The sequence below is a fragment of the Rhinopithecus bieti genome, unplaced genomic scaffold, assembly GCF_001698545.2.
Source record: "Rhinopithecus bieti isolate Rb0 unplaced genomic scaffold, ASM169854v2 scaffold_10685, whole genome shotgun sequence".
Classification (NCBI taxonomy): domain Eukaryota; kingdom Metazoa; phylum Chordata; class Mammalia; order Primates; family Cercopithecidae; genus Rhinopithecus; species Rhinopithecus bieti.
In genome coordinates this window covers 194,893-218,428 of record NW_016806950.1, presented here as the reverse complement: position 1 = coordinate 218,428, position 23,536 = coordinate 194,893, and the positions used below count along the sequence as shown (strand labels likewise).

Below are 23,536 nucleotides of genomic sequence, written 5' to 3'. Positions count from 1 at the left end.
TAGGAAGGTGTTTTTAAGAAACAGGATATAGCCAGGTGTTCTGGCACATGCCTGTAATCCCAGCTACTTGGGAAGCTGAGGTGGGAGGATCACTTGAGCCTGGGAGTTCAAGGCTCAAGATTGCACCACTGTACTTCAGCCTGGGCAACAGAGCAAGACTCTGTCTCCAAAAAAAAAATACATATATATGTGTGTGTATGTGTATAGATATATGTATCTATACACATATATATGTACGTATATGTATGTGTGTATGTAATATATATGTAAACGTTTTGTGTGTGTATATAATATATATGTAAACTTTTGGCTGAAAATGCAATGAATAACATAAAACTTACCATCTTAAATCGTTTTTAAATGTACAGTTAAGTAGATTCACATTGCTGTGGAAACAGTCTCCACAACTTTTTCATCTTGCAAAACTGAAACTGTACATACTGAACAACAACTCTTCATTTCCCCTTTTCTCAGCCACTGGTAACCATCATTTTACTTTCAGTTTCTATGTATTTTACTACTCTAACAAAATACCTTACGTAAGTGGAATAATATAATATTTGTCTTTTTGCAACTGGTTTGTTTTACTTAATATGATGTCCTCGAGATTCATCTAAGGGGTAGCATTTGTCAAAATTTGCTTTTCAAGGGTGATTAATATTCCATTGTCTGTATATGCCACATTTTGTTTATCTAGTCGTCCATCCATGGCCATTTGGCTTGCTTCCACCTTTTGGCTATTGTGGGTAATGCTGCTACGAACATGAGTATGCATGTGTATCTTTCAGACTCTTGCTTTCAGTCCTTTTGGGTAAATACCTACAAGTAAAATTGTCGGGGTCATGGTCTGAAAGTATTTCTGTATATATGTTTGTTGACACTTTAGCTGGCTTTTTACCATTTCTTGACTTTGGAAAGGTCTGAAACCCCAGAGCAAATGGCAATTCTAATTGATTAAAAAACTGGATTTTTCCTTAATAGATTTTGGAAGATTTAGGAGGGTAGCACACAAAGTTCATTACTCTATTCTCCCTTTTCTCGCCACATTTGATGTGAATTTGCTACCTCTCAGAAAACAAATTTGGTCTCTGAAATAAAGCAGATGTTTTGAATTCTCTTATATTTTAAGTATAAGGAAATTGATTTTCCTACATGTAGATTTTATCTTTTAACCAACCATTTTATTTAAACCTTGTGACCTACATTTTTCTGTTTCCTCCCTGAAGTCTTTGTTAGTGAAGGTCATCTTGGAGATTAAAAGATTAGGGACCTCATTGGAGGGCAAGTCACATAGCAGACACCGAAGGTAAACTCTTTATAGCCTTTATAGTGCGGTACCATCTCAAGGGAGAGTGGCTTGATTGATTGTACCAGGCAGGGCTGTGTGGGGCCCTGAAGGAGCGAGCGGTTTTCCTTGTAGAGGGAGTCTGGAAATCTTCCTATGTACAGGTTATGCTTTCCTAATTCTCTTTATTTTTGTTCTTCCTACAGTCTGAAAGGCACTTTATTATGCAGGTGGTCTGTGAAGCCACACAGTGTCCAGATACGAGGGTAAGTGTAAGGTTATATGAAAAATTGTCTCACATCTTTCCTAGGAAATGTCAAATCTAATATAAGTTTGAAATATTGGGAATCAGTTGACTTCAGCAATAAGGTTTGATTGTTACTAATAATTAATATTCTGGCTGGGCATGGTGGCTGACACCTGTAATGCCAGCACTTTGGGAGGCCATGGCAGCCAGATTATCTGAGGTTAGGAGTTTCATACCAGTTTGGCCAACATGGTGAAACCCTGTCTCTACTAAAAATACAAAAAAATTAGCTGGGTGTGGTGGCACGTGCCTGTAGTCCCAGCTGCTAGGGCGGCTGAGGTACAAGAATTGCTTGAACCTGGGAGGCGGAGGTTGCAGTGAGCCAAGATCATGCCACTGCAAACAGAGTGAGACTCCATCTCAAAAAGTAATCATGATAATTAATATTAATAAAAACATTGGAGCAGAGGGAAGAATTGTAATGGAAGTTGCCATCCTCTTAAAAAAGGTTTAAGGGGCCAGTGTGGTGGCTCACACTATAATCCCAGCAATTTGGGAGGCCAAAGCAGGAGGATCACTGAGGTCAGACATTGGAGAACAACCTGGGCAACATAGTGACACCATCTCTACTAAAAAATATACACAAATAAACAGTTAAGGGAGAAGACATTTTTGATCAGCTTTGCTGCTTCATTGCCGTAGGTTATTCAAGCCGTTTCTACTAAAAATATATGTATACACAAACAGTTAAGGGAGAAAAAGTTTTTGATTGGCTTTGCTACTTTATTGCCATAGTGATTTGCTACTTTATTGCCAACAATCACTTATTCAAGTGATTGTTTTCCACTCTAGCCATTAAAGCAGCTTTGCTATTGCTATACCCGAAACCTGACCCTTCAAGAAGGTAGAAGTAACATCTTCAGTCTGAATAGTATTAGTGAATTTAGCCCTACCATGGGTTCCACACACACCTTTAATACAAAAAAAAAAAAAAAGGACTGAGGCCAGGCGCAGTGGCTTACACCTGTAATCCCAACACTTCACAGGCGCATGTCTGTAGTCTCAGCCACTCAGGAGGCTGAGGCAGGAGAATCACTTGAACCTGGGAGGTGGAGGTTGCAGTGAGCTGAGATCACACCACTGCACTCCAGCCTGGGAGAGTCCATCTCAAAAAAAAAAAAAAAAAAGGACTGGGTGACTGGGTATTGTGGCTTATGCCTGTAATCCCAGCACTTTGGGAGGCTGAGGCCAGAGGATCACTTGAGCCAAGGAGTTGGAGACCAGTCTGGGCAACATGACGAAACTCCATGTCCACAAAAATTAGCTGTGCGTGATGGGGCGAGCCTGTAGTCCAAGCTATGTGGGAGGCTGAAGTGGGAGGATTGCTTGAGCCTGGTGGTTGAGGCTGCAGTGAGCCATGATCATGGCTACTATACTTGCACCAGGGTGACAGAGCAAGAAGACTGTCTCAAAAAAGAGAAATGGCCAGGCGCAGTGGCTCACACCTTTAATCCTAGCACTTTAGGTGACTGAGGCGAGTGGATTGCCTGAGCTCCAGGAGTTCAAGATGAGCCTGGTCAACATAGCAAAACCCTGTCTCTACTAAAAATACAAAAAATTAGCCAGGCATGGTGGCAGGCACCTGTATTCCCAGCTACTTGGGAGCCTGAGGCATGAGAATTGCTTGAATCTGGGAGGCAGAGTTTGCAGTGAGCCAAGATCACGCCACTGCACTCCAGCCTGGGCAACAAGAGTGAAACTCTGTCCCCTCCCCAAAAAATAAAGAATATAGTATTAGTGAATTCAGCCCTACCATGGGTTCCACATGCACCTTTAATGCAAAAAAAAAAAAAAAAAAAAAAGGCGGGGGGCACTGAGGGAAAATAAATAGGAACGGATAATGAGGGAATTGAAGGGAGAGAACGAATTTTAGGGAAATGATAACATATCCCATATTTACCTCAATTAATCCTTAAGATTGTTGGCCCATTTGAGTGACTCTAACTTTGTCAGATTGCATTGTTATTTTAGTAAACTGTCTGATCTGCTCTTCATAAAAGGTACGAGTGGCTGCTTTACAGAATCTGGTGAAGATAATGTCCTTATATTATCAGTACATGGAGACATATATGGGTCCTGCTCTTTTTGCAGTAAGTGTTTCTATTTATATGATTTGCGCTTGTAGCTAATTACAGAGCCCATCATCCTTAGTTGCTAGTTTGCCAATTCTGTAATATTTTACTTAATATTATGGAATCAAGGAAATTCCCTGAGACTGTTAGGTTTAAGCTTATCAGTGGTGTGCCAAGAAAACTGGTGCTACTTTGTGTGGGTAAAAGACCTTCATTTTGAGGCCGGGCCTGGTGGCTAACGCCTGTAATCCGAGCACTTTGGGACACTGAGGCGGGCACATCACCTGAGGTCAGGAGTTCAAGACCAGCCTGGCCAACATGGTGAAATCCCGTCTCTACTGAAAATACAAAAATTAGCTGAACGTGGTGGCATGCGCCGGTAATCCCAGCTAGTTGGGAGGCTGAGGCTGGAGAATTGCTTGAACCCAGGAGGCAGAGGTTGCAGTGAGCCAAGATCGTGCCATTGCACTCCAACTTGGGCCACAAAGTGAGACTCTGTCTCAAAAACAAAAAAGAAAAAACCTGCATTTTGAAAATCTGAGGCTGGGTTGGTGACTCACGCCTGTAATCCCAGCACTTTGGGAGGCTGAGAATGATGGATCACTTGAGTCCAGGAGTTTGAGACCAGCCTGGGCAACATGGTGAAACCCTGCCTCTACAAAAAATACAAAAATAAGCCGGGTGAGGTGGCGTGCACCTGTGGTCCCGCCTACTCAGGAAGCTGGGGTGGGAGGTTTGCTTGAGCATAGGAGGTGGAGGTTGCAGTGAGCTGAGATTGTGCTACTGTACTCCAGCCCGGGTGACAGAGTGAGACCCCATCTCCAAAAAAAAGAAAGAAATCTTCTTTTTTATATCTTTTCTTTCAAGCCTAGCTTGCTTTTTATAAGTTACATTTCTGAAATTTGCATGTCTGTGGTTAAAGCCGGGTTGGAGCGGGGACTCACTTGAATCAGTACTTATTTGGGGCCTGGGGTGTTTTTGTTCTTAAGATCACAATTGAAGCAATGAAAAGTGACATTGATGAGGTGGCCCTACAAGGGATAGAATTCTGGTCCAATGTCTGTGATGAGGAAATGGATTTGGCCATTGAGGCTTCAGAGGTGAGCTGGGGAGAACTATTATTCTGAATAGACTTTGGGACATATCTCATTTGTGGATGACATTCCCCTTCTAGGAGAACTTTATTCTGTCTGGGTTTAGAGGGTATCTCCATTGGCAGAGATTTTGATTTTTCTGCTAGCCAGAGCCCTTCATGAAGAAGGCAGATAATTTATGAGGGCTCTCAGTTTTTGCCAAGCAGTCAGGCATGATTGAGCATAAATAGTGGTATTATCACTGTGAACACAAGGGGGCAGCAGGCCGTCGCAGTTTACCAAGGTGATACCTGCTGCTGAATTACTTCCTTTTGGAAGTCCTAATGCAAGCCTGGGATGTATAATTGATATTTTACTAACTCTGGTGAAAGAGTCAGATATGGGGGAGAAGGTGGAGTTCTGTACTTGGAATCTTTGAATTCAAAGTTTTGTTTCCAGCTTTGTCTTTATACTTATTTCAGGACAAAAATAAAAAATTTTTTTTTTTGGCATCTTTAGGCAAACTGGGTGTGTGTGTTGATCCAAGGAACACTTGAATATCAGGTTGTCAATACGAATTGAACTTATGAAAAAAAGTTAACTTAATGTTGCCTTGGACCTGTAATATATGGCCTAAAAGGGCCTAAAAGATTCTCACTGAAGTAGACCAAAAAATGAGCACTTTCCAAGATCACATTGTGTGTTACCATTTGTCCCTGTATGTTTCTGTTTCTGTTAAGAGATCCCTGGTCAGCTCTCATTGTATGCCTTTAGTATACAGAGCTTGGTTGCTTTTGTCTAGAATTTGCTTTGTTTCTCCTCAGGCAGCAGAACAAGGACGGCCCCCTGAGCACACCAGCAAGTTTTATGCCAAGGGAGCACTACAGTATCTGGTTCCAATCCTCACACAGACACTAACTAAACAGGTGAGTTACCTTCCAAATATAGGTAGGTAAGCTGTGAAACCTTACTAAGAGTAAACTGTTTGCTGTAGAACAGTTTCCATGGAAGGAACTTGGCAACCCATCAACTATTTGATGTTCTGTTGTTGATGGCTCAGGAACAGCTAAGCTGGATCTAGAAGATCCCCTAGGCTTTGACTTCTTTGTGAAGGGGAACTAGGTCTTCACATCTCAGATGCATCTTGCTTGGGAGTGAGCCACATGCTGCTCTGATTTCCTGAGTGCTCCATTGTCCAAACTCATAGAAGAGAGGTGCTCTATCAAAGCTTCAGTGAAGCAAGGTTGGGAGCAAAGATATGTTGGTGTTAGGCCACTTGCCTGTCTGTTCTAATGTCTAGGATACTTTTGTGAGTTCACAGGGTATATGCTTTTAAAATGCTAAAGAAGTCGGATATGAGTTATTCAGATCCTAATGAAGGACCCCAACCCAAGAAAGAAACCCTTCTACTAATCCTTTAAGATGATTAACTTGAATTATTAAGATTCAGGCTGAAAGTAAAGTGACAAGACTTCATAAAGATTGGGGTCTAATGAGTAACTATAGAAGTTCTTTTATGAGGACCGTGTCCTGGTTGCTTTTGTTCTCCTGACTTTATGCAACACAATGTTTTTTTTTTTTTTTTTTTTTTGAGACGGAGTCTTGCTCTGTCGCCCAGGCTGGAGTGCAGTGGCCGGATCTCAGCTCACTGCAAGCTCCGCCTCCCGGGTTTATGCCATTCTCCTGCCTCAGCCTCCCGAGTAGCTGGGACTACAGGCGCCTGCCTCGTCGCCCGGCTAGTTTCTTGTATTTTTTAGTAGAGATGGGGTTTCACCATGTTAGCCAGGATGGTCTCCATCTCCTGACCTCGTGATCCGCCCGTCTCGGCCTCCCAAAGTGCTGGGATTACAGGCTTGAGCCACCGCGCCCGGCCGGTGTTTCTTGATATATGGTGTTTGGGAAGGTTCTTTTGGTGCATGTGAAGTTATTACGAAAGAGCTGCTAGTACTCTGAGGAAACAATGCTGGTAACTGAGCACCGCATCATTTCTTTGTACACAGAAATGTAATTGTTTTTAGGGATGTGTATGATTCTCAATATAGTAGTTTCAAAAGCTAAGTAGGGATGTGTTTGGATTAAAATGAACTGGGTGTTCCCTTACATTTTAATCTCTCCTTTCAGGTTTTTTGTTTTTGTTTTTGTTTTCTTTTGTTTTGAGATGGAGTCATACTCTGTCGCCCAGGCTGGAGTGCAATGGCATGATCTCGGCTCACTGCACCCTCTGCCTCCTGGGTTCAAGCAGTGTCCCACCTCAGCCTCCCAAGTAGCTGGAAATATAGGTGCGCACCATCACAACCAGCTAATTTTTGTATTTTCAGTAGAAATGGGGTTTTGCCATGTTGGCCAGGCTGGTCTCGAACTCCTGACCTCAGGTGATCCGCCCGCCTCAGCCTCCCAAAGTGCTGGGATTACAGGCATGAGCCACTGCGCCTCGCCTATTGTTGCTATTTTTATCTTTCGACTTTGTGTCTTGTCTTTTGTGTGTGTGTGTGTATATGTATATATTTTATATTTTATTTGTTTGTTTATTCCTTAGACGGAGTCTCACTCTGTCGCCAGGCTGGAGTGCAGTGGTGCGACCTCGGCTCACTGCAACCTCTGCTTCCTGGGTTCAAGCGATTCTCCTGCCTCAGCCTCCTGAGTAGCTGGGACTACAGGCATGCACCACCACTCCCAGCTAATTTTTGTATTTTTAGTAGAGATGGGGTTTCACCATGTTGACCAGGATGATCTCGATCTCTTGACCTCGTGATCCGCCCACCTTGGCCTCCCAAAGTGCTGGGATTACAGGCATGAGCCACCACACCCGGCCTACTTTCTTATATTTTTACTGTGCTTTTCCTCTTTGAGAACAGATTATTCTTTGTGTGATTTTCTGAAACTGCATAGGCAACCTGCCTTAAGTTACTATGTGGTGTGAATGGCCACAATTAGGAAGCTATACCTTGGATTTTAACTTAAGAGGAGACATTAGTGGAATCTTTTCTTTTTTGAACTTTTGTGTTTTTGTTTTTTGTCTTTTGGGGGGATGGGGGATACAGAGTCTCACTCTGTCATCCAGGCTGGAGTGTGGTGGGGCAGTCTTGGCTCACTACAACCTTCGTCTCCCAGGTTCATGTGATAATCTTGCCTCAGCCTCCCGAGTAGCTGGGATTAACAGGCATGTGCCACTATACCCAGCTAATCTTTGTATTTTTAGTAGAGACCAGGTTTCACCATGTTGACCAGGCTGGTGTCGAAGTCCTGACCTCAAGTGATCTGCCTGCCTTGGCCTCCTAAAGTGCTGGGATTACAGGCATGAGCCACTGCGCCTTGCCTCTTTTTTGAACTTATGATTGAATCATGTCTTCTTTCCAGTCATGAAACTCCCTCACTTTCCTGGTCTGTTATTCCATAGGTTAATTTTTGTTGATTTTGGACGTTATTTATTCTTTTTATTTATTTATTTATTTTTTCTGAGACAGTCTCACTATGTTACACAGGCTGGAGTGCAGTGGTGCAATCTCGGCTCACTGCATCCTCCGCCTTCCAGGTTTAAGCAATTTTTTTTGGCCTCCTGAGTAGCTGGGACTACAGGCACGTGCCACCACACCTGGCTAAGTTTGGTATTTTTAGTAGAGACGGGATTTCGCCACGTTGACCAGGCTGACCTCAGGTGATCCACCTGTCTTAGCTTCCCAAAGTACTAGGATTACAGGTGTGAGCCACTGCGCCTGGCCAATTTTGGACTTTATATAACTGGAATCATACAGCATATACTCTAGTTCTGCATTTTGTTCTAAATGTTTGGGATTCATTCTTTTTGGATGTAGTTGAAATTTTTTCATTCTTGTTGTTCAGTACTAAATGGAATCTTCTTCCTTCTGAATCTTGTTTAACAAAGACTATGCTGTGATGAATGTTTGTGGAAGAGATAAAATATAAAGGTCTTATATTTTATTTCCCTGAAGTTTAAGTTCTAAAGACATTCAAGTAGTCAGAGGACTTTAGAGTTAAAATGATTCTTTGGACAAAATCTAAACTAGTGCCATATTCTTTCACCAGGACGAAAATGATGATGACGATGACTGGAACCCCTGCAAAGCAGCAGGGGTGTGCCTCATGCTTCTGGCTACCTGCTGTGAAGATGACATTGTCCCACATGTCCTCCCGTTCATTAAAGAACACATCAAGAACCCAGATTGGCGGTACCGGGATGCAGCAGTGATGGCTTTTGGTTGTATCTTGGAAGGACCAGAGCCCAGTCAGCTCAAACCACTAGTTATACAGGTGAAGCTGAGGGATTTTTGGAGTAGAAAGTAGAATATTTATTGTTTAAACTTAAAGCATCTCTCTGTTTTTCAAAACAAAACTGTAAATTGTCATCTACAAAGATTATTTCTAGATACCTATTTACCTGTTTTTTTTTTTTTTTTTGAGACAGAGTCTTGCTCTGTCGCCCAGGCTGGAGTGCAGTGGCGCGATCTCGGCTCACTGCAAGCTCCGCCTCCTGGGTTCACGCCATTCTCCTGCCTCAGCCTCCCGAGCAGCTGGGATTACAGGCGCCCGCCACATGCCCGGCTGATTTTTTGTATTTTTAGTAGAGACAGGGTTTCACTGTGTTAACCAGGATGGTCTCAATCTCCTGACCTGGTGATCCGCCCACCTCGGCCTCCCAAAGTGCTGGGATTACAGGCGAGAGCCACCGCGCCCAGCCTGATACCTATTTACTTTTAATGAGAGTAAAATATATTTCTTAGGTTTCTAATTAGTCAGCATGATTCAGAGACTTGAAAAAAGCCAAAAGAGAAGTCACCTTTAATTTCATTGTCCAGAAATAGCCACTCTTAACTCTGTATTCTTGAAGCTTTTTCCTGTCTGTATGTGTGTGCAACAGGTGCTTTCTGTGCAGATTGTTTTATAACTTGTTTCTTCATTTAATACTATGTTGTAAACATTTCCTGATAATTTTTTTTTGTACCTAGCACTGATTCCCCATAATTTTTAATAATGGCATTATTATTCTATTCTTTGGACAAAATGGCCTTTATGTAATGAAAATGTTCTTGTGGAAACGTTGTGCTTGTTTTTTATTAAAAATCGTGCCATTGCACTCCAGCCTGGGCAACAAGAGTGAAACTCCATCTCAAAAAAAAGAAAAGGAGTTTGTTACACTTGAGTTTAGTGCTTAAAGAATTCAGTCTTTCTGGATATAGCCAGATGCCATCATAGCTGCATCCTGGGAATTCTGAGTATCTGAGTAATTATTTTTTTTTGAGGTGGGGAGGCTGGGGGCTGGAGTCTTACTCTGTTACCTGTGCTGGAGTGCTTAAGTGCAGTGGTGCAATCTAGGCTCACTGCAACCTCCAGCTCCCCAGCTCAAGCAATTCTTGTGCTTTAGCTCCCTGAGTAGTTGGGACTATGTGCCACCATGCCCAGCTAATTTTTGTATTTTTAGTAGAGAGACCGGATTTCATCATGTTGACCAGGCTGGTCTTGAACTCCTGACCTCAAATGATCTGCCTGCCTCAGCCTCCCAGAGTGCTGGGATTACAGGCATGAGCCATCATGCCCGGCCTCTATCTGAGTAATTTATTGCAGACTACTGAAAGCATTTACACCAAATTCTTAATGTAAAACTCTAAACTGGAGTTTTGAAAGATATTTTCAAATATTTTGAAAGATGTTTCACACCATGTCCTGTAAAATTACAAAAGTATCTTGGTGACTTTTTTGAGTTAAGCCATCCATTAGTATTTCTTTTTCTGAAGTAGTAGTTAACATGAATTTTAATCTTTGTTTTGCTTTGCTAATAACTGTTATATTTTCAGGCTATGCCCACCTTAATAGAATTAATGAAAGACCCCAGTGTAGTTGTTCGAGATACAGCTGCATGGACTGTAGGCAGAATTTGTGAGCTGCTTCCTGAAGCTGCCATCAATGATGTCTACTTGGCTCCCCTGCTGCAGTGTCTGATTGAGGGCCTCAGTGCTGAACCCAGAGTGGCTTCAAATGTGTGCTGGGTAAGGGGTTTTCTTCCTAGTGAGAAAAGGAGCTTGCCTTTGCCATTGGCAAGAAAGTAGAAGGTGTGGGAGAGAAATGGATCTGCCTCACTGGAAGCCTTTTTCTGAATAACATTTTCTTCCTAATTTATTCAATTAAAATGTGGGGGAGATTCCAACTGCAAGAGCCAGTGGGAACAGTTGACTCATAGTTACTGGTTCCTGAACCACTTAGAACAGTCATGGTAACCCAGTGGGGAAACTATCTGGACTTGGGTTGCTTTCTCGACTTGCTTAGGGACAAGAAATTTTGATTAAGGTGGAGAGTTGTTGGCTACAAGAAGTATCATTGCTGAGAAGAGGGCAAGAGGAAAGGAAAGTAGGCAGCCTAAATGCTGAGTCAGTGTAGGCTAATGTAATTGGTTAAGGGGAGGAAGTTCAAATAAGGAATATAAGGAATGGGGCTAAAAGTCTGTGAAAGGAAACAGGAGAAACGAAATGAGAGGTATTGTTGAAAATACTCTGCTGCTTAGAGAGTTGTCAAATTATCAGACAGGATTTCTGTGATTGGAAACAGAAGAAATGGCAGGTGTTGGTGAAAGTACTCTGCTGCTTAGAGAGTTGTCAGATTATCAGACAGGATGAACAGAAAGTACAAATCAAATAAATAAATAGTTAATTTAAAAGATACCTGTAAAATGCCATCTTAGAGATTACCTTGGCAGAAAAAGTTGGAAGTTCACTGACATAGCCCAAAGTATCTTAATGAAAAATAAGATGGTCCTAAGGTGTGGGGTTCTTTCAGGATTAACACTGAACCTATCTGCATTTCAGGCTTTCTCCAGTCTGGCTGAAGCTGCTTATGAAGCTGCAGATGTTGCTGATGATCAGGAAGAACCAGCTACTTATTGCTTGTCTTCTTCATTTGAACTCATAGTTCAGAAGCTCCTGGAGACTACAGACAGGTAACTGATATTTCACAGAAATCAGTGACGTCTTTGCATCCAAGTTCTATTGCCTTCTGTGTGGAGGATACCTAGCTTAATCATAGAAGCATAGTGAGACAGGACAAGACTCTACTTTCTCTAGAGGAATTAAGAATCCCGCCAGAGGCCTGACGCAGTGGCTCATGCCTATAATCCCAGCACTTTGGGAGGCCGAGGCCGGCAGATCACGAAGTCAGGAGATCAAGACCATCCTGGCTAACAAGGTAAAACCCTGTCTCTACTAAAAATACAAAAAATTAGCCAGGCGTGGTGGCGGGCGCCTATAGTCCCAGCTACTCAGGAGGCTGAGGCAGGAGAATGGCGTGAACCCGGGAGGCGGAGCTTGCAGTGAGCTTGAGATCGCGCCACTGCACTCCATCCTGGGCGACAGAGCGAGACTTGGTCTCGGAAAAAAAAAAAAGAATCCCACTGGGCGCGGTGGCTCATGCCTGTAATGCCAACACTTTGGGAGGCTCAGGCAACTGGATCACCTGAGGTCAGGAGTTTGAAAGCAGTCTGGCCAACATGGTGAAACCCCGTCTCTACTAAAAATACAAAAAATTAGCCGGGTGTGGTGGCGCATGCCTGTAGTCCCAGCTACTCGGGAGGCTGAGGCAGGAGAATTGCTTGAACTTGGGAGGCGGAGGTTGCAGTGAGCTGAGATTGCGCCACTGCACTCCAGCCTGGGCAACAAGAGTGAAACTCCGTCTCAAAGAAAAAAAAAAAGGATCCCATGATTGGTTGACTGGTTTGTTTAAAGATAGAGAAAGAGATGCAGATTCCACCTGCTTTAAAATTGTTCAGTTTACAGCTTAAATCTGAATATAGTGTAAATTCTCTAGTTTCTTTGTAGACAGTAATTGATCTAGAGAGGTTCCTTCATTTTGCAGCATTGACAGTTAACAGGAGTATTTGGTTACAAGAGAAATGATAGTATTCATTATGAATTTGATTGCCACACCAAATCAATAACTACCATTTTTATTTTTATTTTATTATTATTATTATTGTTATTTGAGACGGAGTGTTGCTTTGTTGCCCAGGCTGGAGTGCAATGGTGCAATTTCGGCTCACTGCAACCTCCTCAAGCGATTCTTCTGCCTCAGTCTCCTGAGTAGCTGGGACTACAGGCACATGCCACCATGCCCAGCTAATTTTAGTATTTTTAGTAGAGATGGGGTTTCACCATGTTGGCCAGTATGGTCTCGATCTCCTGACCTCGTGATCCACCTGCCTTGGCCTCCCAAAGTGCTGGGATTACAGGCATGAGCCACCGTGCCCGGCCAACTAACCATATTTTTATATGGGATGAAGAACTTGGGGTAAATGCAGTTGACTTAGAAAAAAGCTTTTGAAATGTTGTTTAAAGGTGTTTTAAGTTGGAGACAACCTTTAACAGTTCATGTTTTGTGTGAGCTATACCTAAAGTCATGAGCAAAGTAAACCTGAGTTAAGCACAAAAATCTCCCTTTTTTTTGAGACAGAGTTTCGCTCGTCACCCAGGCTGGAGTGCAATTGTGCAATCTTGGCTCACTGCAGCCTCCCGGGTTCAAGTGATTCTCATACTTCGGCCTCCTGAGTAGCTGGTACTAAAGGTGCCCGCCAACATGCCTGGCTAATTTTTGTATTTATAGTAGAGATGGGGTTTTGCATGTTGGCCAGGCTAGTCACAAACTCCTGACACCTCAGGTGATCTGCCCACCTTGGCCTCCCAAAGTGCTGGGATTAGAGGCTTGAGCCACTGTGCCCATCATCTCCATGCCTCTTTGAGATTGTATATGAAGACATCTTTTTTAAAGGAATGAAGAAAATTGGGGTATTTCCTTTTTTTATTTGTTTTGTTTTGTTTTGAGACAGAGTTTTGCTCTTGTTGCCCTAGAGTACAGTCTCGGCTCACTGCAACCTCCACCTCCCAGGTTCAAGGAATTCTTGTGCCTCAGCTTCCTGAGTAGCTGGGATTACAGGCATGCGCCCCTACGCCTGGCTAATTTTTATATTTTTAGTAGAGATGGGGTTTCACCATGTTGACCAGGCTGGTTTCAAACTGACCTCAAGTGATCCGCCTGCCTCAGCCTCCTAAATTGCTGGGATTACAGGCATGAGCCACCACATCTAGGCAAGAAAATTGGGGTATTTTCTTCATAGCTCTTCAGACAACCTGTTAAATTGTTCACATGATTCTTTACCATTTCAAACCATTTTTTCCTCTATAATTTTAGCCCATTTCCTAAAAGGGCCATTCTAAATTTTAACTGTCTGGAGACCATAATGAACATAGCCATTGGCTCAAAGGACTTGAAGATTTGGTTCTTGGATATTGTGTTTCCAAACTCAAACCAGGTCTGCAGTAATACCAGTTCCTGAGTTCTTATTTTTGGCAAGACATTGTCTATGTTCTTCCCTGTCCTTTTCAGTTGGGACTTTAAGATTTTTGCTGGCCGGGCGCGGTGGCTCAAGCCTGTAATCCCAGCACTTTGGGAGGCCGAGACGGGCGGATCACGAGGTCAGGAGATCGAGACCATCCTGGCGAACACGGTGAAACCTCGTCTCTACTAAAAGAATACAAAATACTAGCCGGGCGAGGTAGCGGGCGCCTGTAGTCCCAGCTAGCTACTCGGGAGGCTGAGGCAGGAGAATGGCGTGAACCCGGGAGGCGGAGCTTGCAGTGAGCTGAGATCCGGCCACTGCACTCCAGCCTGGGCGGCAGAGCGAGACTCCGTCTCAAAAAAAAAAAAAAAAAAAAAAAAGATTTTTGCTGTGTTCTTTACAGACCTGATGGACACCAGAACAACCTGCGGAGTTCTGCATATGAATCTCTGATGGAAATTGTAAAAAACAGTGCCAAGGATTGTTATCCTGCTGTCCAGAAAACGACTTTGGTCATCATGGAACGACTACAACAGGTGCTTCAGATGGAGGTGAGATCTAAGAGCACCCCTGACTATGGGTGGGAATGGGGCAGTACTTTTGACGCCTAGGTCTGTTTTCCAGACTGTTCTGTCTTTTTAGTATTTAAGTATATATTTTCTCAGAAAGATATAAAGCTTATACAAAAAAACATTGCACCTTAACATTAGCATCACTTGTCACGGTTTACTCATATATGTGTTCCACTATATGTATTACGGGTTTTGTTGTTGTTGTTGTCTACTTTCCTATGTTAGTATTAGGGAAGATTATTAAATGGTCCCAGCAAAAGTGGAAGGTTTTTATGTAAAGTATGTTTTCTTATTTTCATTGTAGTCACATATCCAGAGCACATCCGATAGAATCCAGTTCAATGACCTTCAGTCTTTACTCTGTGCAACTCTTCAGGTATGATGGTGCCTTATCAATTCTTAACTCCAGGGAAGATAATTAATACCTCGGTATGACAAGTTCGTGTACACACAGAACTCAAAAATGGTATAGATGATGCAGATCAGAAGCTGTTCTCAGAAGGCTTTGATCTGTGATTGATTGATTGGGAGAGGAATTTCCCACCTGCCTTTCCTGTCTGTCTAGAAAGATTCAAATCCTGCTTACTTACAGATGGTCTAGATGTAATCTTGATAAAATCAAACCAACTTAACTTCTCCCAATTCAGTATACACTCATCAAACCTCCCGTCCTCACTCTTGTTTGTTTCAACTAACATCACTGTGTAGAGAAGGAAACTACTTGATGTGTGATGGTTCCTCTCAGCTGTATAGTTCATTTGTGTTGGCAGCTTGAATGGTTTTGGTATTTTGATTTTGAAAACCAAAAAACTCTTGGTTTTTTGTTAGGTTATTCAAGCCTTGCTCAGTCAAATTTGGTTCCCAGCTGTAGTTCACTTGGCTAAAAATAAAGCCTTGAATTTTTACCGTCATCTTTTGAAACATTTGCTGTTTGACCTAATGTCAGTGACATTCGTTGAAACAAACAAGAGTGAGGAAGGAATGTTTGATGGGAGAAGTCAGGTTGGTTTGATTGTATCAAGATTATTTCTAGATCATCTGTAAATGGTTAGGATATAGGAAGGGTTGCTTTTTGTTTGTTTTATGAGTAAGAGCTCTAAGGTGATAGGGCCTTCTCTAAAGCTGAAGTAATTTAACTATCATTCTAGTAAGACTGGACTATGGAGGCTACCAGCAGGGATTTGTCAGACAGTAAGACAAACGCAATTCAGAGGAAATGACCTTCTGCACAATGGAGGATCAGCTCACGTTTGTTCTGAAATGAGAAACAGGAGAAATGTTAAAATGCATTGCTGATGACTGGTACTGTCAATGTTTTGAGTATAAAAGTACATTTGGCATTCCCAAAATTAAAAAATATCAAGGGACTTAATTGATTTTTAAAAAGAAAAGGTATAGTGTTCTGAATGGGAGATTTGGAATCAACTGATCTTGAACTCTTAACTCATTTCACAGAATGTTCTTCGGAAAGTGCAACATCAAGATGCTTTGCAGATCTCTGATGTGGTTATGGCCTCCCTGTTAAGGATGTTCCAAAGCACAGCTGGATCTGGGGGAGTACAAGAGGATGCCCTGATGGCAGTTAGCACACTGGTGGAAGGTCAGTGAGAAATACTGTCTGGTCAGGGAATGTCTTTGGAATGTAGGCATTTCAGTGGCCGTAAGTAATTCTCACCCAGGCTGGAGTGCAGTGGCACGATCTTGGCACACTGCAGCCTTGAAATCCTGGGCTTAAGTGATCCTTCCACCTCAGTGCCCCCCAAGTAGCTGGGACTACAGGTGCACACCACCATGCCCGGCTAATTTTTATATTTTTGGTAGAGGCGGGGTTTCGTCATGTTGCCCAGACTGGTCTTCAACTCCTAAGTGATCCTCCTGCCTCAGCCTCCCAAAGTGGTAGGATTATAGATGTGAGCCACTGGGCCCAGCTTAATTTTGTGTGTGTGTGAAGATAGGGTCTCACTATATTGCTCAGGCTGGCCTCAAACTTGTGGGCCCAAGCAGTCCTCCTTGCCAGGACATTAAAAGAATTTTTGACTACAGAAAGCGTAGTCCTTTTACTGGGGAATGAGTCACTTCAAAGTTAGATTGAACTTAAGTGCACACCACTTAAATTTGTATAACTGCCTTGTCAGTCCATTTAAATGGAGAGCCAGTTTGCAGCTAAGAGTGGCAGAGGTGGTTTTTTTTTTTCTATCTTTTTTTTTTGAGACTCGTTCTGTTGCCCAGGCTGGATTGAAGTGGCACAATCTTGGCTCACCACAGCCTCCACCTCCCAGGTTCAAGCAATTCTTCTGTCTCAGCCTTCTGAGTAGCTGGGATTATAGGCATGAGCCACTGTGCCCTGCCAAAAGTTTCTATTTTCTTTCCTGGTACTTGCCATCACCTGATTTGTTTCGTAATGCTTTTGGACTAAGGTTGACACATCATGGTGCCTGGTATGGGATGAAATGAAGCACTGAGCAAGTTCTAGGAATTGATTTTCTGATTTTTACATGTCTGACTGCAAAATTGGTTTGGGGAAGCCATATCTGATTTAAGATTCTTTGAAGGGCCATTACAAACCACTTTAGGAATCTGGAATGCCTCTTCATGGGTGGCCTGTAAGTACATTACTAAGGCCGTTTACCTGAGGACCACTCTCCTGAGGACCAGACCTGTTTTTGGAATAAACAGCCTATGTCCAACTGGTCTGTCAACATGTGACCACTCCTCTGAAAGGGCAAAGAAGTTAATTTTGGCTCCTGGAGTGGCTGATTTGGATCTGAAGCCCAGTGCTGCTTTTCCTGACTGTGGCTTGTTTAGCCCTTGATGGGATTGCCTAAGGACCCTGTTTTGCAGTTGGCCTGCAGAAAGGACATGCTGTTATCAGATGAGGGGGCGGACAAGAGTCAGTACTGCTGGTTCAACCCATTTAAAATTAACCCCAGCATTCCTTGAGGGCCATACCACTTTGTTGTATTAGCCAGAGTAAAGCCCTATTCTGTGGAGAGTGGGCATTGTCTCTGTGGTGTAAGAATTAGGGCCCTTCCAGCAGTAATAAATTTGGCTTATGCAAGCCTTTAATGTCTTCATGATGGAATCGGTAACTAACGTACATTCCACCCAACCTGTTGAGTGGAGTGAGTACATTTTGGGAGAGGTAGGTTATGGGTTATTTTTACCTGCCTCTGTGTTAACCCGTGGTGCTGTCATTGGCTAATAGTTTATTTCATTACAGTGTTGGGTGGTGAATTCCTCAAGTACATGGAGGCCTTTAAACCATTCCTGGGCATTGGATTAAAAAATTATGCCGAGTACCAGGTAGGATATGCTTTTCTAAATAGTATATTCCCATTTTTACCTGATAGTCACTGTAGTGCAGACAAAACCAGGTTCTTATAGCTTAAGTAGTTTTTCCTTTTATATTGTCCTAAAAGGCAAACTGCTTTATTCATTGCCTGAACATTTGAACTGGAAGTAGTCCATGAAAAACAGGATATTAGATGCACCAGATAAAGGTGGATAAGATGACTGTTTATTTGCCTAGACAGTACTAATGCGGGAGCAGCTGTAAAGTTGAGCTATCAGCACCCTGGAGAGCAAGGCTTTTTTTTTTTTTTAAACCTTTATCAGTGATCTCTCTCAGATGGTCTTTGTTCCCTTCCTGCCATGTTGGTTGCTGAAAAATTAATCTCGGCAGAGGGAAGATGTTTTCTCCTTTGACTCTAGGTTCCAGTGATAAAAGCCCAGCAGCTAGTTAAAAATAATGTCTTGCCCCAGCAGGCAGCCTTTTCTGTTAGAAGATTATTTCCTTGATTCTTGGCAGGTTTGTTTGGCAGCTGTGGGCTTAGTGGGAGACTTATGCCGTGCCCTGCAATCCAACATCATACCTTTCTGTGACGAGGTGATGCAGCTGCTTCTGGAAAATTTGGGGGTGAGTATCTACACACAATCTAATTAACCAGTCTTCTTTGAAGAAATCAATAGTTGGAAAGATAGTTAAATATCGACAGGCCGGGCACAGTGGCCTGTAATCCCAGCACTTTGGGAGGCCGAGGTAGGCGGGATCACCTGAGGTCAGGAGTTCGAGACCAGCCTGGACAACATGGTGAAACCCCGTCACTATTATAAATACAAAAAAAATTAGCCGGGCGTGGTGGCAGGGGCTTGTAACCCCAGCTACTCAGGAGGCTGAGGCAGGAGAATCGCTTGTACCTGGGAGGTGGAGGTTGCAGTGAGCCAAGATCGCGCCATTGCACTCCAGCCTGGGCAAGAAGAGCCAAACTCCATCTCAAAAAAAAAAAATCAGTGACAGGGAGCTGTGAGTTTCTAGAACATTGGCTTTTGGGCTTATAAACAGGGGAGTTGTTCATTTCACGGATGATTCTAAAGAAAGAGTGTAAAGTTAATTAAAGGAATGTGTGCTCTATTAGAGGTTTTTAAAACAAAACAGTAAAATGCAAAGGAAAAGTAAATACGGTTGTTCTTTGACTTATGATGGAGTTAGATCCCAATAAACACATTGTAAAGTAGAGAAATCATCGGCCGGGCGCGGTGGCTCAAGCCTGTAATCCCAGCACTTTGGGAGGCCGAGACGGGCGGATCATGAGGTCAGGAAATCGAGACCATCCTGGCTAACACGGTGAAACCCCGTCTCTACTAAAAAATACAAAAAACTAGCCGGGCGCAGTGGCGGGCGCCTGTAGTCCCAGCTACTCGGGAGGCTGAGGCAGGAGAATGGCGTGAACCTGGGAAGCGGAGCTTGCAGTGAGCTGAGATCCGGCCACTGCACTCCAGCCTGGGCGACAGAGCAAGTCTCCGTCTCAAAAAAAAAAAAAAAAAGTAGAGAAATCATCAAACCATCACGAGCAGGGGACCATTTGTATATCATACCTCTCTCCAGAGGTAGCCATTGTTAATTATTATATGTGTCTTTAAGCTCTATATCCAACTTTGCTACTTTGCTTCTGTGTTCTCAGACAAGTCACTTGACTCTTAAGTCAGTCTCCTCATGTGTAAAGTGGGAGTGACAATACCTGGCTAGCTTCTTAGAGTTGATGTGAGGTGCAAATGGGAAAGGTTTTGTAAGCTATAAAGGACCATCCAAATATTTAAAATCAGTAGTTGCTTGTTAGAAATGAAATTTTTGTGGATCTTTGGACCAAACAAGTTTTGACTTAATTGACTTTTCATTTTGTTCCTTGTCAGAATGAGAACGTCCACAGGTCTGTGAAGCCACAGATTCTGTCAGTGTTTGGTGATATTGCTCTTGCTATTGGTGGAGAGTTTAAGAAATACTTAGAGGTTGTATTGAATACTCTTCAGCAGGCCTCCCAAGCCCAGGTGGACAAGGTAAGCTTAAAGCTATCTTGGCTGTTCTTTAAGTCTAGCTCTAATTGGAGGGACTGTTGACAAACATGCAGCTAAAGGTGTTCGGTATGATGTAGGTTCTGTTCTTTGTGTCTTACAGTCAGACTATGACATGGTGGATTATCTGAATGAGCTAAGGGAAAGCTGCTTGGAAGCCTATACCGGAATCGTCCAGGGATTGAAGGGGGATCAGGAGAACGTACACCGTTGAGTATACAATCCAGTTCCCTTCATCCACTGGCCAGTGTGCACTTAGCCAAATGGGCTATGTCTGTCATTCTGTAGCTTGCTTGTGAATTAGTGTCTGTTGCTTAAAGGCAGGAAGAAGGGGGAGCAGTGCCCTAATGAAGAGAGTGGCTTAGGGAAGACTGTACAGTATTGTTTTTCTGCTGCTGCTTTTTTTTTTCTTTTTTTTTTTTTGAGATGGAGTCTCACTCTTGCCCAGGCTGGAGTACAGTGGTGCAATCTCGGCTTACTGCATCCTCCACCTCCCAGGTTCAAGCAATTCTCCTGCCTCAGCCTCCTGAGTAGCTGGAACTATAGGCATCTGCCACTATGCCTGGCTAATTTTTACATTTTTAGTAGAGGCAGGCTTTGAACTCCTGCCTCTTGGTCAGGCTGGTCTTGAACTCCTGACCTCAAGTGATCTGTCTGCCTCGGTCTCCCAAAGGGCTGGGATTACAGGCTTGAGCCACTGTGCCCAGCCTTTTTAATTTTTTTTTTTTTGAGACGGAGTCTTGCTCTGTCGCCCGGGCTGGAGTGCAGTGGCGTGATCCCGGCTCACGCAAGCTCCGCCTCCCGGGTTCCCACCATTCTCCTGCCTCAGCCTCCCGAGTAGCTGGGACTACAGGCGCCCGCCAACTCGCCCGGCTAGTTTTTTTTTTTATTTTTTAGTAGAGACGGGGTTTCACTGGGTTAGCCAGGATGGTCTTGATCTCCTGACCTCGTGATCCGCCCGTCTCGGCCTCCCAAAGTGCTGGGATTACAGGCTTGAGCCACCGCGCCTGGCCTTAATTTTTTTTATTTATTCTTTTTATTTTTTTGGAGATGGTCTCACTCTCACCCAAGCTGGAGTGCAGTGGCGCAATCACAGCTCACTGCAATCTTCACCTCCCGAGTTCAAGCGATTCTTATGCCTCAGCCTCCTGAGTAGGTGGGACTATAGGCACGCACCACCATGGCCAGCTAATGTGTTGTTTTTTTTTTTTTTTTTTTGTATTTTAGTACAGATGGGATTTCACCATGTTGTGCAGGTTGCTCTCGAACCCCTGAGCTCAGGTAGTCTCTTACCTTGGGCTCCTAAAGTGATGGGATTATAGGCGTGAGCCACTGCACCTAGCCCTCTGCTTCTTTTTCTCATATTTCTTGAGTTTTGCAAGGGATGGGATTCTGCAAAAGTGTTGGGGGGAAGAAACCCAACATAAGTGCTTTCTGTATCAACCATTAGTGGTGGGTCCCCTACCCGCTTCCCATCCTCACAAGCTAAATTGGAGGATTGGGGAGTCAGAATTCCTGTCACTTGTTATTGTTGCTGATTGGGGAAATTTTTTTACTTCGCCCCTTTGGTATCATTAGCTCAGGAAAAAGTTACATTTGTTTCTTCTATATTTGCCTATAGGAAGAGGAATATTTGTCTCTTCTGTCGACTTGAGGAATGACACATTAGTCAAAGGAAGAATAATTTGATATAACTATATGCATTTAGTTATCCAGCTTGTACCTTGTATGATAGGGGTATAATAGTTGGAAATTTTGAAAAAGGATGTAGTCCTGCCATATGAGGGACAGGTGCATCAGACCTTCTCTTTTTTTTTTCTTTTTTTGAGATGGAGTCTTGCTCTGTCGCCCAGGCTGGAATGTAATGGCGCAATCTTGGCTCACTACAAGCTTCGCCTCCTGGGTTCACGCCATTCTCCTGCCTCAGCCTCCCAAGTAGCTGGGACTACAGGCACCCGCCACCACGCCCAGCTAATTTTTTTGTATTTTTAGTAGAGACTGGGTTTCACCGTGTTAGCCAGGATAGTCTCGATCTCCTGACCTCATGATCCACCCGCCTCAGCCTCCCAGAGTGCTGGGATTACAGGTGTGAGCCACCGTGCCCGACCAATACCTTCTCTCTTTTATAGCGGATGTGATGCTGGTACAACCCAGAGTAGAATTTATTCTGTCTTTCATTGACCACATTGCTGGAGATGAGGATCATACAGATGGAGTGGTAGCTTGTGCTGCTGGACTAATAGGGTAAGTTACACCCTGCTTCTAAGAACTTCTCATGGAAAATGAGAAACATGGAGTAAGGAGTTTTGAGAGTATCGCGGATGGCAACAATTCACTTCTTTGGCATAGAGATTTCTTTGTAGAACCCTTCATGTCCTGTTTTGAGTGTTCACATGATAGTTTATTCCAGACCCTCAAGGTCTCTGTATTACACCCCAATAAACTCTGATGTTGGTCAACAAATTGCTTCTGTTTAGTGAACTCTACTGAGGGTTTTATTTATCTTTGAATTATGCAAAGAAACCCATAGCACTGGTTTGGAAGGCTCAAAACATGATATTGGTATGGGGCCAGGAGCTCATTCTCAGCTGTGTTTGTTTTGCACAGGGACTTATGTACAGCATTTGGGAAGGATGTACTGAAATTAGTAGAAGCTAGGCCAGTGATCCATGAATTGTTAACTGAAGGGCAGAGATCGAAGACTAACAAAGCAAAAACCCTTGCTACATGGGCAACAAAAGAACTGAGGAAACTGAAGAACCAAGCTTGGTAAGATCTTGTCTCCACTGTCCTCTTCTACTTCCTGGAGGAGGGAAGTATATTTTCTTCAGGCCATTCTGGCAAGCACTGCCTTCTGGCATTTTTTTTGTTTGTACTGTTTCCCATGTAGGTGCTTCTGAGTCAGGCATCCTCAGTTTTTCCTTGAGCCAAATGTTTGACTACTCATAGTGATGGAGAGCAGAACTTTCATAACTGGAATTCACTGAAATTCCCAGAGTATTTTGGGTTCTAATAAAATCATCAGTAATGTCATTTCCCCCTAATTCTCTTCTGTTTTCTATTCCTTTCCATTCTATTCTTTCTTTACAGCAGTGCTTTTAGACGTTTTCTAGCTCTACAGAAGATTTCCAAAGTCAAAGTTGTCTGGCTCCTACTTTGTTTTTGTGTGTGTGTGTTATTTCTTTTTGAGACAGAGTCTCACTGTCGTCCAGGCTGGAGTGCAATGGCACAATCTTGGTTCACTGTATCCACTGCCTCCTGAGTTTGAGCAATTCTCCTGTCTCAGCCTCCTGAATAGCTGGGATTACAGTCACATGCCACCACACCTGACTAATTTTCTTTTTTCTTTTTCTTTTTTTTTTTTGAGACAGTCTCACTCTATCGCCCAGGCTGGAGTGCAGGGGCGTGATCTCAGCTCACTACAACCTCTGCCCTCCTGGGTTCAAATGATTCTCTTCCCTCAGTCTCCCAAGTAGCTGGGACTACAAGTGCAAGCCACCACACCCAGCTAATTTTTTTTTTTTTTTTTTTTTTTTTTTTTTTT

At 43.3% G+C, this 23,536-nt stretch overlaps 1 protein-coding gene across 1 annotated transcript in view; it reads left to right on the top strand.

Moving 5' to 3' along the window:
* The window catches only part of KPNB1 (karyopherin subunit beta 1), a 33,782-nt gene extending 11,002 nt beyond the window's left edge, over window positions 1–22,780 (top strand). The window contains exons 6-21 of the mRNA XM_017878981.1: window positions 1,492–1,551; window positions 3,593–3,682; window positions 4,654–4,764; window positions 5,562–5,663; window positions 8,782–9,006; window positions 10,548–10,739; window positions 11,553–11,683; window positions 14,475–14,622; window positions 14,948–15,019; window positions 16,099–16,243; window positions 17,864–17,946; window positions 18,452–18,559; window positions 19,834–19,977; window positions 20,096–20,201; window positions 22,122–22,236; window positions 22,600–22,780. Coding sequence (XP_017734470.1) covers window positions 1,492–1,551; window positions 3,593–3,682; window positions 4,654–4,764; window positions 5,562–5,663; window positions 8,782–9,006; window positions 10,548–10,739; window positions 11,553–11,683; window positions 14,475–14,622; window positions 14,948–15,019; window positions 16,099–16,243; window positions 17,864–17,946; window positions 18,452–18,559; window positions 19,834–19,977; window positions 20,096–20,201; window positions 22,122–22,236; window positions 22,600–22,765 — 1,998 coding nt within the window. The 3' untranslated portion in view covers window positions 22,766–22,780. The remainder of the gene's footprint in view (window positions 1–1,491; window positions 1,552–3,592; window positions 3,683–4,653; window positions 4,765–5,561; window positions 5,664–8,781; window positions 9,007–10,547; window positions 10,740–11,552; window positions 11,684–14,474; window positions 14,623–14,947; window positions 15,020–16,098; window positions 16,244–17,863; window positions 17,947–18,451; window positions 18,560–19,833; window positions 19,978–20,095; window positions 20,202–22,121; window positions 22,237–22,599) is intronic.
* Window positions 22,781–23,536: the final 756 nt, after the last annotated feature.